Here is a 14,454-nt window from a genome sequence, read left to right as displayed (position 1 = left end):
CTCCCATTTGTATTGGTCCACAATAGATAATGTCTGTTAATCACTGGTTATCACCGTGCCTCTTCCAAATGGTCATGGTGTCATCCCATAAACTAAATTATGCAGTCTAATCTGGGCCCGGAAGATATTTAGTGAGACTAACAGGCAGGCAGTGATTTCATGTAGGCTGATAGTTCAGCACATTTAAATTTCATTTTGCCATTATTTATAACAATTACATTACAAAAACAGGTCCCATTTTTATTATCTTAATAGCTCTTTCAAACCAAATGTAAACTAAAAGCATATTTAAAGTATTGATTTGTACAATTATCCACAAGTTTGTATGGAAGAGATGTTCGGGTAGAATAAACAAAGTTAGAAAATGGATGATAATGGTTCAAAAAAAAACTATGTTTAACATGTTTATGTTTGCCTCTTAAAGGCTAATCTAAGTGCATAGTACTTCACACATATTCACACACTAACATGGCATATTCCTTTTGATTCTCTGAACATCCTTCTTCCCACCCATCTGTTCCCACCTCTTGTCAGTATAGGCTGGTCTGAGAATCTCAGCAGTTTACGAGAAAGAAGAGGCAGAGGATATACTGTACCCTATGACTGAGCCTCCTCACGTTTTTGTTATTGGTTTCCCATCCAAATGCTGCTCTTGTTTGCTCCTGGTTAGCCTCCAGGATGACAGGATTGGGGCGCCATGGGACAGGGCTCTAATCATCCATAATAGTTCTCTTTTTGTCATTCAGGGGATTTGGTAAAACGTTTTCCAGGCCCAGAGCATAGTCATAGTTGTTCCCTTCTGGGCTGGGAGACATAGAGGCTTTTTGTTTTTTAATCTTAGGGATATAAATTCTTGTGCTTGGAGAATAAATGCATGTTTTCTTTCTTTGCTTCTTATTCTACAGACATGAGCCAGGTTTTTCTTTAATTGTCAAAAGTTCTTGACAAAAAGGTAATATAGGAAAAACAAGTCTTGTGTAATATATTTTAGCTCATTGCCACCAACAAAGACCCCCTTCTTGACCTAAAGTTATTTTTTAATAAAAATTGTATATATATAAGGTATACAACGTGACAATTTGATATAGTCAGGCTCCTCTGAGACTTCTCAACTAGGCCGCAACCTTGGCATACAGAACTGCAACTTTGGGCACAAACAATATCATCCTTTTCCTACATTAAGAGACTTGAACAAACACTAACACTAGTTTCTATCAGCTCAAGGCCATGTCCCTAAAATGATGACCCCTGCCTCCTTAAAAGGTCTGCCTAAGAAAGTTCAACATTACCAGAAGAATTTACTGCTTGTTTCAGCCAAAACCTGATTATAGGCTCCTGACCTCCCTTTTCTTAGAACATTTACTTTAGAAAACCTATCATTGTAAATCCTTTCTCCGTTCCTTGAGATGTATCTTATACAACCCAGAAATGTTTTTCTCAAGGACCTGGGAGCCATCCCTTTGAAATATAATTATCAAGAAAGAAGGACCCCAGTCTCTTAATCTCCATGAAAGGGTAGGAGCCTAACTTTGATCAGTTTGCACACACAGTTGCCCTAAACACACTGATCACCCCTACCCAAACACACACACATACATACACACATTTAAAACCTCAGCAGTTTTTCCTTTAGCACATCCCAGCATTTAAAAAGCCTTCTGCTTCTTCTTTCAGTGGAGTTGAGCTCTGTTCATTGGAAGACTCTCTTCCTGGGCACCTGGGTGGCTCAGTCAGTTAAGCATCTGCCTTTTTCTCATGTCATGATCCCAGGGTCCTGGGATTGAGCCCACATCAGGGGTCCCTGCTCTGCAGGTAGTCTGCTTCTACCTCTGCCCCTCTCCCTGCTCGTACTCTCAATCTCTCTCTCTCTCACACGCTCTCTCTCTCTTACTCACTCTCTCAAATAAATAAAATAAAATCCTTTGTTAAAAAAGGAAGACTCTCCTCCTTACTGCAATTGAATAAAATCTGTCTTGCCACTTCTAAAAAATGTCTAGCTCTGTTTCTCTTTGATGCCATGAGCTAACAAGATCAAAATTGTACAGCACGGTTAAGACATGCAATCTCAGGGGTAACACGGGAAAGAAGAAATTGAAGTAGACCAAGAATACGAAACTATTATTTAGGGGATCATCCCAACTTGTTTTTAATTCAGATGCTTTTATTGTCATGCATGAGGTTAAAGTGGAAATACGTAGAGAAAGGAGAAGCAGAAGACAAGTGTTAGGCACAGTGTGAGCTATTTTGTGATGGGCTAATGTTTCCAAACTGGGGCAAAATTAAAGGCATCTCAAAGTCTAATGGATAATCCTCTAAAGAATACAGTAGCCAGCAATCCAGCACTGGCCATATAATGATAAAGTATAAGTGGGGCTTAGGTCCTTTCATAGCTTAAAAAAGTCTGTGCAAGGCTAGCCTTGTCCCAAGTAGATTGGCCTTTTTTTCTGGGATAATTATGTCTCATGATGAAGACTATAGCTTGCTGGACCACTTAGACATCCAGAATCCTAAGAATGGAGCCCCCAACTTTGTGTTGTCACTGTTCTCTATAGAAACAGTGATGTCATGAAGTAGAAATTCTAGTACCAGCTGGCAGTGAAGGCTTTAGCAGGGTATGGAGGGTTGAGCAAAGAAGCAACATCTTGGGTCAGACTGGAAGGGTCATCACAGCATCCCAATTAACAAGAAGAAAATCATTCCAAGGTCCTACAAAATATCTTACTCTGATACTAAAAAGGTAGGGGCATCTTCTGACTTCTTTTTGACTAGCTAAGGGGATATCTTGATAGTGAGGTGAAACTTGGTATTTTTGCTTTTATTCAGGATAACCAGATAGGTCTTTACCATTTTTTCTGTCTTTACTTAAATCCAAAGATCTCTTGCTGCATAACTCTGACTCTAGTGGGAAACCCAAAGAGAAATAAGCTAAGATGGGAAAATTAGTACTGTCTTATTCATAAAGGCTTGTGGTAATTCTGTATGTGAAAAATACAGACCCCCACCAAACCAGTAACTAACAATGATTAGATTGTTTGAAAACAAGAAGATGATAGAGAAAGGAAGTCTCAAGGGACTTCCCTCTCCACAAAATGGAGAAAATGTGAAATAAATATGTGTACCCTCCCAGAGAGAACATAAAAGTGTTGTTGTACAGCAGACAGACGGATGTGCTTTTGACGTGAAGGGCTACTGAGTTTGCCAGAAGGCCACGCCTTTGCTGAGGTTGCTAGTTTCAGGCATTGTGACCCAACAAACTCCCTTGTCATATGCCAGGGTCAGAGACAGCAGGGAAAAGCCTGGCCCATCAGTCTCGTCCAACAGCTGACGGGGGTGGCAGCCAGCTGCAGGTGCCCAAGAACTTGGCACTGCCCAGTTCCATCTAAAGGGGCACATCTCCCTTCTTGGTGGCACAGTTTCAAACAAAAGTCTAAAATAACTTCATTATTAAGGTAATGAGTTCGCAAACTTTTTTTTTTTAATTCTTTAGGATTTGGACTGAGGTTGTATCCAAATCATATGAGGGACCTCTATGACTCCTCTTCTTTTTTTCTAGGCTAGTTATCTCTAGCATTAAAAAAAAGAAAAGAAAAGAAAAGAAAAACTCTTTCTTCTAAATGGGTATGAGAAGTCCTTTCCTAAAATTTTTTCAGGAAAATGTAGACATTATTGAAGGAAGAACCCAAGAAGATCTGTGGGAGAGGGGGAATGGCAAAGAGTAGAAATGTAGTACTATGTGAAAAGATGACCATCAGAGGATAGATGTTATCAAAATGTTGAGAGGGAGAGGGAGAGGGAGGGAAGGAAGGAGGGGAGGAGGAGGGAATCGGAGAGGGAGGGAGTGAGGAGAGAGGGGAAAAGAGAGAGAAGGAGGGGGATCGAGAGGAGGGAAGGAGGGGGAATGGAAGGAGAGAGAGAGGGAAAAGGAGGGAAGAAGGGAGGAAGAAAGGAGAGAGGGAGGGAGGGGGAATGAAAGAAGGGAAAGAGGTGGAAAGGAGGGAAGGGGGGATGGTGGGGGGAGGAGAGGGAGGGGGGAATGGAAGAAGTGAGAGGGGAAAATGGAGGGAAGGAGGGGGAGAGAGAAGGGAGGAAGAGGAAAAGAGAGAAGGGAGGGAGGGAATGCAAGAAAGGAAAGAGGGAAAGAGGGGGAAAGGAGGGAAGGAAGGGGAGAGAGGGAGGAGGAGGAAAGGAGAGAAGGGAGGGAGGAGGAACGGAAGGAAGGGAGAGAGGGAGAGAGGGAACTAGAGGTTAAAAGGAGTGTCAATTTTGAAGGAAGTTGGGGGGAAGGAATCCAACAGCCCTCTAATAATTTAGCAACAAAGGTTTCTCTTGTTAAATTTTAAAATGAAATCAAATTGAAGCCCCAGAAACTGAAACAATTCTCCCGAGTTCTTAACTGTATCTTCCTGAACATAGATCTGAGGTCTTACATTGCAAAACCTTTGTCTATGGCATCAGGGTTTGGCCTTCCCTCAGACATTTGTCTCTTGGTTATATTTATAGCTATTAGATTTTCCCAACATTCAGAAACTTGTTCTATATGTTGGAATCTTATATGTTGTTTTGATAAGAAGGGCTATTTATTCACTGTACTAGTATTGACCCTAGTCTCTTCCAATGGCCTTATGTAATAAGTATTAGAGCAATTTGCCCAATTTCACTTTCTTTAATGTAATAAGATTGATTCTGGTTGAACTGGAGTTAACGAAGATTCAGTTAAAAAGGATGAGGTAAGCTTTATTCTTTGTGGTACCTGACTGAGTAAACAAAAGTGGAGACAGATGAGATTTAGTGAGTATGGGTAGAAGTAAGTCATTAAATTTAATTCCCACCGTCTCTAGACCTTTTGGTTTGCTTCCCAACCTGCCATTTTTCCTGACTGGCTTTCTCACAAGTGATACTCCCATGATTCCAAATACTTGGTGTGAGGAGTTTAAACTAACAGAGACTATGGATTGTGCTAAAAGATAATCAAGTTCAAACATTTCATAGTGTCCTTCCCCTTTTGCTCACCCCCACCAATCCCTAGCTGAAACTGAAACACAGAGATGGGTTTCAGGAAGCCCTTTGGAGATTCTTATCCAAACTCAGCCAGTCTCTAAAAATCATACATAACCATATATATATTCAGATCTCTTTCCTTTCTCTTTACAGATGTCTGATGATATTGACTGGTTACACAGCCGCAGGGGCGTGTGCAAGGTAGATCTCTACAGCCCAACAGGACAGCAAGATCAGGACCGGAAAGTGGTAAGATACAAAATTACCCCTACCGAGGAGTGGAAAGGATCCTCATGTGAGTATAGATATCCTGGAGCTCAGGATAGATTAATGGAGAGCAATACTGTGATGTCTCCAAGCAACCAAGCTCAAGGAGGTCTGTGGGAGGATCAGTGTGCTTTATACATCACACAAGGATGAATTAAGGGAGAGGCAGGACCGGATGTGATGTAGAGGACCTGGGGAGGGAGAGCTAGAGGGGAGCTTGGGGGGGAGGGGAGGGAGGAGTGGTGGTTACCTAGTTACCAGCCCTTATTACCTAACTAACCCTTCTGAAGTCACAATGTCACCTAGCTACCAGTAAGTTACACTAAAGTGGGACTCCCTCAGGAGGACAAAATACTTCATGCTCTGTTTCCAAAATTTTGAGTGATTTACATAGTACCTCACAGTTTTTATCATGTTCAAGTGCCACTCATACTATGATTTACTTAATATGTATTTTTGCAATGTTTTTAAAATAAATTTAAAATTCAAATACATTTAAAAATTACCATCACCCTAAGTAGTATCGTCTGCAATACCACAGGTCTGACGTTTTAGGACATATTTTTCAAATAAACAACAACAAATGCACCTATTAAATACATCTATTTATTTACCACTGGAAATATTCTCTATCATCCGTAGTAAAAATACCACACTTTGGGAACACTATAGCAGAAAGGTCTCTAAACTGGGAGGCAGGGGAATCAACTTCTAATGAAAGTTCTACCTCTGAGTTTGTGTCAATTGGGCAAGCCACCTCTCTTCTTAGGTTTCTCAATATATATGGGTATTATATTTTGGGCCTCTCTCTGACAGGTAGGTATTCTCATTAAGGAGATAAAGTAGTGCTAAGATTCTGTCTGCCTTATAATAATCATATTAACATTTATTGAGTTCTTACTATGCACAGGCTCTCTGCTAAAAGCTTTACATTCAGTATCTCAATCAGTCCTCACAACCCTTTAAGGTAGGTACTGCCATCTCCCAGAAAGAAATTACAGTCTTTAGAGTTTCTCTAAATTCACTCCTAATTTGATGCAGATATGCTTTGTTGACGTGTCCACCCTGAATGTGGAAGATAAAGATTGCAAGGTGGGTATTCTCTGCTCCCCTCACTTGGAATGGATGGGAAACCACTGAGAAGGGTCATTAGAGACAGCATGAGGAGAGGGAAAGGTTGTGGCAGAGAACAGAAAGGTGGAGGAGCCTCAAGTGGAAAGCCACTGTTCTTGGAAGCCCAGGGTCTCTGGTTCAGAATTTATTGTCACTCTTGGTACCAAGTCTCATTTTAGAAGCCACTTAATTTGTTGGTAGGGCTAAAAGAAAGCATGGAAAATTGCATATCAGAGAAGTGAAATTAAAAAAAAAAAACAACAACCCTGTCCAAAAGTTTGATGATTAATGAGATACGGTTCCTGAGACTGACAGTTTTACAGTTTTGTCAATACCTTCAGTGGGGCTGGGGCAAGGGGAATAGTAATTTGTGGTGGGAACTCTATCATTCTTCAAAGACTAGCTAGGGGCGCCTGGGTGGCTCAGTGAGTTAAGCCTCTGCCTTCAGCTTGGGTCATGATCTCGGGATCCTGGGATCAAGCCCCACGTTGGGCTCTCTGCTCAGCAGGGAGCCTGCTTCCTCCTCTCTCTCTCTCTCTCTCTCTCTCTCTCTCTGCCTGCCTCTCTGCGTACTTGTAATTGCTACCTGTCAAATATATAAATAAAATCTTAAAAAAAAAAAAAAAGACTAGCCAGCATCACAGTCCTACCTCTCCTTCAGAAAGAAGAGGGATAATAGGGGACATAATACTCATACTTTGAAGTGGTAGCCTAGGAGGGTGGCCTAGAGAAATCTCAAAAACCAACTGTTCATAAAAATCTTACCCCTTAATTCCATAGGATGCTGCTGGTTCCAGTTCGGAAGGTGACTTGAACTTGGGAAACCTGGAAGAAAAAGAGATTATTGTGATCAAGGATACCGAGAAGCAAGACCAGTCTAAGGTATACTTAGCCTCTGACCTCACCCTTTCTAATTCTCAGAGCCCAGTGCTGAGTCTGAGGAGTCTGGTTCAGAGATGGTAAGATAACTAAGATAACAGGCCCATAGATTTGAACACTATGACATTCTAGAGAACACAGTCTGAAGCTGAGAGTCATGGTAAGTTCAATACCTGGGTATCTAACAATGACACTAATCACAGAGGCTCAGAATGCCCATTCCTGATTTCAGGGCCCTACTCCAAATATAATATAGCTATTCTTATCCTAATAAAGATACAGGCTTATAAGCAGGATCTTTTGCAATGTTCTTTGCTGGCTTGTAATAGACTTGTATGCCCTGTGTTGCCTGGAGACCAAGAAGGAAGAATGACAATATGGAGCAGAGAGAATCCACAATGATGAAGGACTATAGTTGCCTTGTTCCTACCCTGTTGTCTAAGAGATTACCTAGGTTGTTGGGTATCATAAAATTAGAACCAATTACACTTGCATGCCACTGTCACATACAGAATCCTTTTGTTTTTGTGTAAGTATTCTTAATTATATCTGTTAGGCTCCTGGTTTGGGGTAGGTATTAAAGCACATGAGAAGTCACCCCACAGTCCTACAAGCCTGGAGTGGCTGGTATTGGAACAGGATCTTTTGCTTTAGTGAAAAAGAGTCAAGCATTTCTTGTTCTGTCTTCCTGGGCTCATAATGAGAAACAACATCTCTGGCCCCAGACACATTTGGAATAATGAGAGTGGGCTCTAAGGAAGGAAAAGCCAGTTACCAAATACTCTCTAGTTTTGGGTTCAGTTGGGGGTGGCCAACTCCATTTTGGAGACTCAAGAAAGGGATAAATTATACCTGGTGTTTATTTTTAAAAGAGCAGTCCATGTTTCCTGCACACAAGGCAGATCTCCTTGATTGTATCAAGCCCATTCACAAAAATTTGACCTTCTCATGACCTCATGTTTCCAGGAATTCTATGAAAAGACAGGAGATGAAGCACTGGAAGGGTCAAAGAGGCCAATGACACTTAGTGCTGAGTAGAAGTTGTGTACAATACATCTACACATCTCCAGACAGGGGCACACACAGTCACAAACATACAAATCTATACAAAGTGACATGCACATCGATACATACATTTACATACATTAACAAAAAATAATTTATACAAGCAAAGACACATGCATGTTTCACTACACCGCGACATTGACAAACACACAAGTACTAATATAATAAACTTAGATACATTGAGTTATTGATAAACAATGACTGACGTACATACACAGAGATACTCAGGTATACAGCCAGATACCTTGACATGCCCACATACGACACATGTAAACATCCATATATATACCCATGCACACCATGCACAAACATATACTCACACACCCATAGCCTTTGATCAAAACACACTAATCGTACAGACTCAGGTATAGGCATACACACTTACAAATATACTTCATGTTGATACACACACACAGAAACTTAAACAAAATGATAGAAAATCACTAACTCTTGTTTGTATGCACTGATACATACACCGACAAAATGCAGTAACATCCCCACTCACATACTCACACACAAACTCAAATGCAGGGGTGGGGGAAATGCTGACACACATTCTCAAGCACGGACACAGCATATAAATATAACATAAGGGGTGCCTGGGTGGCTCAGTGGGTTATAGCCTCTGCCTTTGACTCAGGTCATGATCCCAGGATCCTGGGATCAAGCCCCGCATCAGGCTCTCTGCTCAGCAGGGAGCCTGCTTCCCCCTCTCTCTCTGCCTGCCTCTCTACTTGTGATCTCTGTCAAATAAATAAATAAAATCTTAAAAAATAATAATAAAAATTTAAAAATAAATATAACATAAATGACACCCAATTTATTGATAGATTACACAGTCATTATACAATCACCTATTTACACATGCAATTCATATTTTAACATACACATGTATTAATATATTATACATTAATGTTTATTAATGAATCTGTATGTTAATATGTGAATGCATGCTCTAATATATACAAATGCATTTATAGCTGCATGATACATGCTCCTGAATTTCTATCATAAATATATGCACATCATTTCCAATCAACCCTTGTTTATTTGTATATTCTCAGACACACTGACATACACCCTCTCATGGTTACAACCCCACACACGTATGAAATGTATGCGCCAACATGTACATGTTGGCTTGTACAGTAGGCAATGAGTATTGATGTCAGCATATTATTACATATGCTTACACACACTCACACATGGACACTGACATACACATGTACACAGACACACACATTTTCACATTTCACAAGACAGACTGACACATTGACTTCTGTTGAGATATTCACACTTACAGATTGCTGTATTGATATGCACATGCACACAGTGGATACAAGGATACATTTTTGACACATTAAGATAAGAACACATATGCAGATGAAATTGACAAATATATTGATAACTCTTAAATATAGTTAAGTGCACAAATGCATATACTCTGAGATTTTGCTGCTGCCACTTGTGTTTGAATGTGTATTAATGGTTATAATTGTATGTTATGTTCCTGTGCAAATTCTAAAGACCAAATCCCTAATCTGGGCAGTTTCGAAGATGTATCTTCTAAATAAAATAAGGGAAAGAAGTACCCTACCCAAACTCTTATGGATAGGTGTTCTTCTTTTTTTAGACGGAGGGATCTGTATGCCTTTTCAAACAAGCTCCCTCTGATCCCATAAGCGTCCTCAATTGGCTTCTCAATGACCTCCAGAAGTATGCTTTGGGTTTTCAACATGCACTGAGCCCCTCAGCCTCTAGCTGTAAACATAAAGTAGGAGACACAGAAGGCGAATATCACAAATTACCCTCTGGGAACTGCTACAGTGTCTATGCCGATCAACTGAACATGAATTATATGACCAATGGACCTCAATGCCTACATCTAGAAATGGCAGCTGCCAAAAACACCAACAATAACCAGAGCCCTTCCACTCCTCCAGCCAAATCTCCCAGCACTCAGAGGGCAGTGATTTCCCCTGATGGTGAATGTTCTATGGATGACCTTTCCTTCTATGTCAACCGATTATCTTCTCTGGTAATCCAGATGGCCCGTAAGGAGATCAAGGAGAAGTTGGAAGGTGGAAGCAAATGCCTCCACCATTCTCTCTACCCATCCCCTGGGGACAAAGGGAAAAACAGCCCCCGCAGTGCTGTGAGCAAGATTGCTTCTGAAATGGCCCATGATGCTGTAGAATTGACCTCGGCAGAAATGCGGGGCACTGGGGAGGAGGGCAGGGAAGGTGGCCGGAAAACCTTTCTGTATGGTGAATTATCCAACAAGAACAAGGTTGGGGACAAACAGATGTGCCAAAGAGATAGTAAAGAATTTGCAGATTCTATCAGCAAAGGGCTCATGGTTTATGCCAATCAGGTGGCATCTGACATGATGGTCTCTGTTATGAAGACCTTGAAAGTACATAGTTCTGGGAAGCCAATTCCAGCCTGTGTGGTCTTGAAGAGGGTGCTGTTAAAACACACCAAAGAAATTGTGTCTGATTTGATTGACTCCTGCATGAAGAACCTGCATAACATCACAGGGGTCCTGATGACCGACTCGGACTTTGTCTCCGCTGTCAAGAGGAATCTGTTCAACCATGGAAAACAAAATGCTGCAGATATCATGGAGGCTATGCTGAAGCGTCTGGTCAGTGCTCTTCTTGGCGAGAAGAAGGAGACTAAAACTCAGAGTCTGTCATACGCATCCTTGAAAGCTGGGTCCCAAGATCCCAAATGCAAGAACCAAAGTCTTGAATTCTCAGCCATGAAAGCCGAGATGAAGGGAAAGGACAAAGGCAAAATGAAACCAGAGCAGTGCAAGTCGTTGACCAGCGCCGAGAAAGTCAGTGAACACATCCTCAAGGAGAGCCTGACCATGTGGAACCAAAAGCAAGGAAACCAAGGCAAGATGCCTAGCAAAGTATGCACCAATAAAGAGGAAAAAAGAGAGAAGATCAGTCCTTCCACGGATTCACTGGCAAAAGACTTGATTGTGTCTGCCCTTATGTTGATCCAATACCATCTGACCCAGCAGGCCAAAGGCAAAGACACATTTGAAGAAGAGTGTCCTGGTTCTGCCACGGGCTATATGACTCAGAGTGCCCAATACGAAAAGTCTGGAAGTGGCCAAAGTGCAAAGGCACTTTCAATGAAACATCTAGAATCTCGTGGAACTCCAGGACCATCTACCTCCCTGAAGGAAAATCAACAGCTGGACTCTCAGAAGCTGGATATGTCAAACATCGTTTTAATGCTGATTCAGAAGCTGCTTAATGAGAGCCCCTTCAACTGTGATGATCTATGTGAAGGTGAGAACAAGCGTTCTGAGCCCAGGACAAACAAAGCAGCTTCCGTGACCAAGAGGCCTGACAGAGGGGAAGAACAATGCCAGGAAAATCAAGAACTTGACTTTATCAGTGGGATGAAGCAAGTGAACCGCCAGTTTATAGATCAACTGGTAGAATCCGTGATGAAGTTGTGCCTTATCATGGCTAAGTATAGTAATAATGGGGCAGCCCTTGCTGAGCTGGAAGAACAAGCAGCCTTGGCAAACAACTCCAATTACCAGCCTGGTGGCTCCAGATGTAGTCATGATGCTGCGATGTCACAGAACCATCAAGACTCTCCTGGGCCTGAAGTTATAGTTAATAATCAGTGCTCAACAAGCAGCTTGCAGAAGCAGCTCCAGGCTGTCCTGCAGTGGATTGCAGCCTCCCAGTTTAACGTGCCCATGCTCTACTTCATGGGAGATGATGATGGACAACTGGAGAAGGTAAGCAACGCAACAGGTGCAAGAAGAAAAGAGGGTTGGGATGGGCAGGGAGAGTGAGACAGCATTGTACTTAAAGCCCGAGAGTAGTCTGATTTTTTCCCAAGCCGCCTCTTTACTGTGCACTTCACAAACTGCTTGCACTTCATAAAAAGACAAAGTGGTGAACCATTAACTGAGTGGGGCTCTGGATACCTCAAGGTCTGTGCATTTCCAAGAGGAGGAGTGAGGTTAGCTCACTGAATCGGTGATCCTTTCAACAAACTATTCGGTAACACATCAGGGAGCAGTGTTTAAGTTTTACGTTTTGAGTTTGAAGGCCCTCAGGATTGGAGAGAGGGGAAAAAAAAGAAAAAAAGGGAGCTCCTCTCCAAAGACATGCGTCCTACAAGTGCCCCAAGAGTACCTTGCCTCCTTAAACTTTTTGTCCTAGGCACCTCACTAGCTTTGCCCTAGTCCTGGCCTTGCCTTCCAGTTTCACAAAGGTCAGCATTCATGCACATACAAGTTCTCTCTTCTCGCCTCCCTCTTTCTCTCTCTCTCTCACACACACACATGCCACAACCGTGTTCTCTATATCAGATAGAGTTAAGAGAAATAAAATACTGAACCAGATTATTTTTAGTTCAGGACCAGGAGATTGTCCTTACTTCCCACCTCATACTTTTTTAGGGAAGCTGGGGAATGGCAACCCCTAACCTTGAGCTAGCAATTATCACAGACTAACTGAACAATCTAACACGTCTGAGAAGTGTTTGGTGAACACATTTGATTCCAGAGTTTTTCTAAAGCTCAAAAAGTCCAGTGGCATTTGGAACTGTGTCCTTAGAGAAGGGACAAGGGGAAAGAAAAGCCAGGTCAGGAGCGTGAAGTCCTGGATCTGTGTCGGGCTTTACTCTAATCCTAGAAGCCTGGGTAGGAAGATGACAGGGGAGGGCCCACTTGATCCAACTGGGTCCCTTCTCCAAAAGCATCACGTGACTCAAACCTACCCCTGGCTCTCTCCACAGCTTCCTGAAGTTTCAGCTAAGGCAGCAGAGAAGGGGTACAGTGTAGGGGATCTTCTTCAAGAGGTCATGAAGTTCGCCAAGGAGCGACAACTGGACGAAGCCGTGGGAAACATGGCTAGGAAACAACTGCTAGACTGGCTGCTCACTAACCTGTGAGCTAACAACTCCTTTGACTCCCCTCCATTTACTCCCCCTAGCAGCATTCCATCCCAGCCTGAATGCCCCCACCCATCAGGCCAGTGAACTGCATACCACACGACTGTATTTCCTAATACATCTGAGCAGTTGGACTGTGCAAATACAGGGGGTCCAAAAGCTGGGCAAGAACACGAATTAAAAAAATTTAAAAAAGAGTTGTTTTCTTGATCAGATGGATTGGCAGCAAGGGAGGAGAATGGGTTGAATTCCAAGGACTGTGTCCTTGGACTTGTGTCCAGATCTCACCCTGGGTTCTTTTCTGAGCACCCAACACACAGGCATATAATATATGTCCCATGTCCCTAAGTAATCTGGTTTGTACAGATGATCTCAGCTTACAAACTCTTTAGAGTTTTGCCACCTGTGGCCTCCCTGTTTCTCTCAGAATTGCCTGCCTAACTTGATACTTCCCCTTCTAATCCCAAGGATGTAGCCTTCTTGGTTTTTATTAAGAGCCTGAAGGTAGGCCATCTTACACAAAATCTAGCTGAAGTAAGTAAGTAAGTATATTACCCATTACCCAGGCAAGGGCGGGGGACATTGCTCCAGCTTGCCTCACACACACCCTCACTGTTCACTGCACATGGATAAATACTACCCAGAACCACAATTGGATCTGAACCTCTTATGTGTGAATAAAGCTTTCTGAGAAGTCATTTACTTCAACTGATGAGATTTCCTTGTCTTCCCTCAGTCTGAGAGAAAATTCTGAGAAGAAAGCTAGAGGATGGTAAATTTCACAGTCACCCTATGTGAATCCCAGTGTGTCTCTCTCTTTTTTTTTAAAGATTTTATTTATTTATTTGACAGAAATCACAAGTAGGCAGAGAGGCAGGCAGAGAGAGAGAGAGGAGGAAGCAGGCTCTCCGCTGAGCAAAGAGCCCGATGCGGGGCTCGATCCCAGGACCCTGGGATCATGACCTGAGCCGAAGGCAAAGGCTTTAATCCACTGAGCCACCCAGGCAACCCCCCAATGTGTCTTTTTAAAAAAAAGACTTTATTTACTTATTTGACAGACAGAGGTCACAAATAGGCAGAGAGGCAGGCAGAGAGGAGGAAGCAGGCCCCCAGCTGAGCAGAGAGCCCAATGCAGGGCTCAATCCCAGGACCCCAGGAACACAACCCAAAGGCAGGGGCCTTAAACCACTGAACCAC

General features: G+C 42.4%; 1 protein-coding gene across 2 annotated transcripts; it reads left to right on the top strand.

Annotated features, from left to right (window-relative positions):
• Positions 1-2,593: 2,593 nt before the first annotated feature.
• On the top strand, positions 2,594-13,463 carry AKAP4 (A-kinase anchoring protein 4). Of its 2 annotated transcripts, none has more exons than XM_032331805.1 (6): positions 2,594-2,737; positions 5,152-5,247; positions 6,307-6,357; positions 7,159-7,260; positions 9,956-12,094; positions 13,102-13,463. In XM_032331805.1, the coding sequence occupies exons 2-6, from the start codon at positions 5,152-5,154 to the stop codon at positions 13,255-13,257; spliced, it is 2,544 nt and encodes an 847-aa protein (XP_032187696.1). In that variant the 5' UTR covers positions 2,594-2,737; the 3' UTR covers positions 13,258-13,463. The 2 variants fall into 2 exon arrangements, with proteins under 2 accessions (XP_032187696.1, XP_032187695.1); XM_032331804.1 differs by lacking the exon at positions 2,594-2,737 and adding an exon at positions 3,306-3,449.
• The last annotated feature ends 991 nt before the right edge of the window (positions 13,464-14,454 follow it).

Source organism: Mustela erminea, chromosome X (assembly GCF_009829155.1).
Source record: "Mustela erminea isolate mMusErm1 chromosome X, mMusErm1.Pri, whole genome shotgun sequence".
Lineage (NCBI taxonomy): Eukaryota > Metazoa > Chordata > Mammalia > Carnivora > Mustelidae > Mustela > Mustela erminea.
Note: the sequence above shows the minus strand (reverse complement) of the source record. Positions and strands in the feature narration are given on the sequence as shown.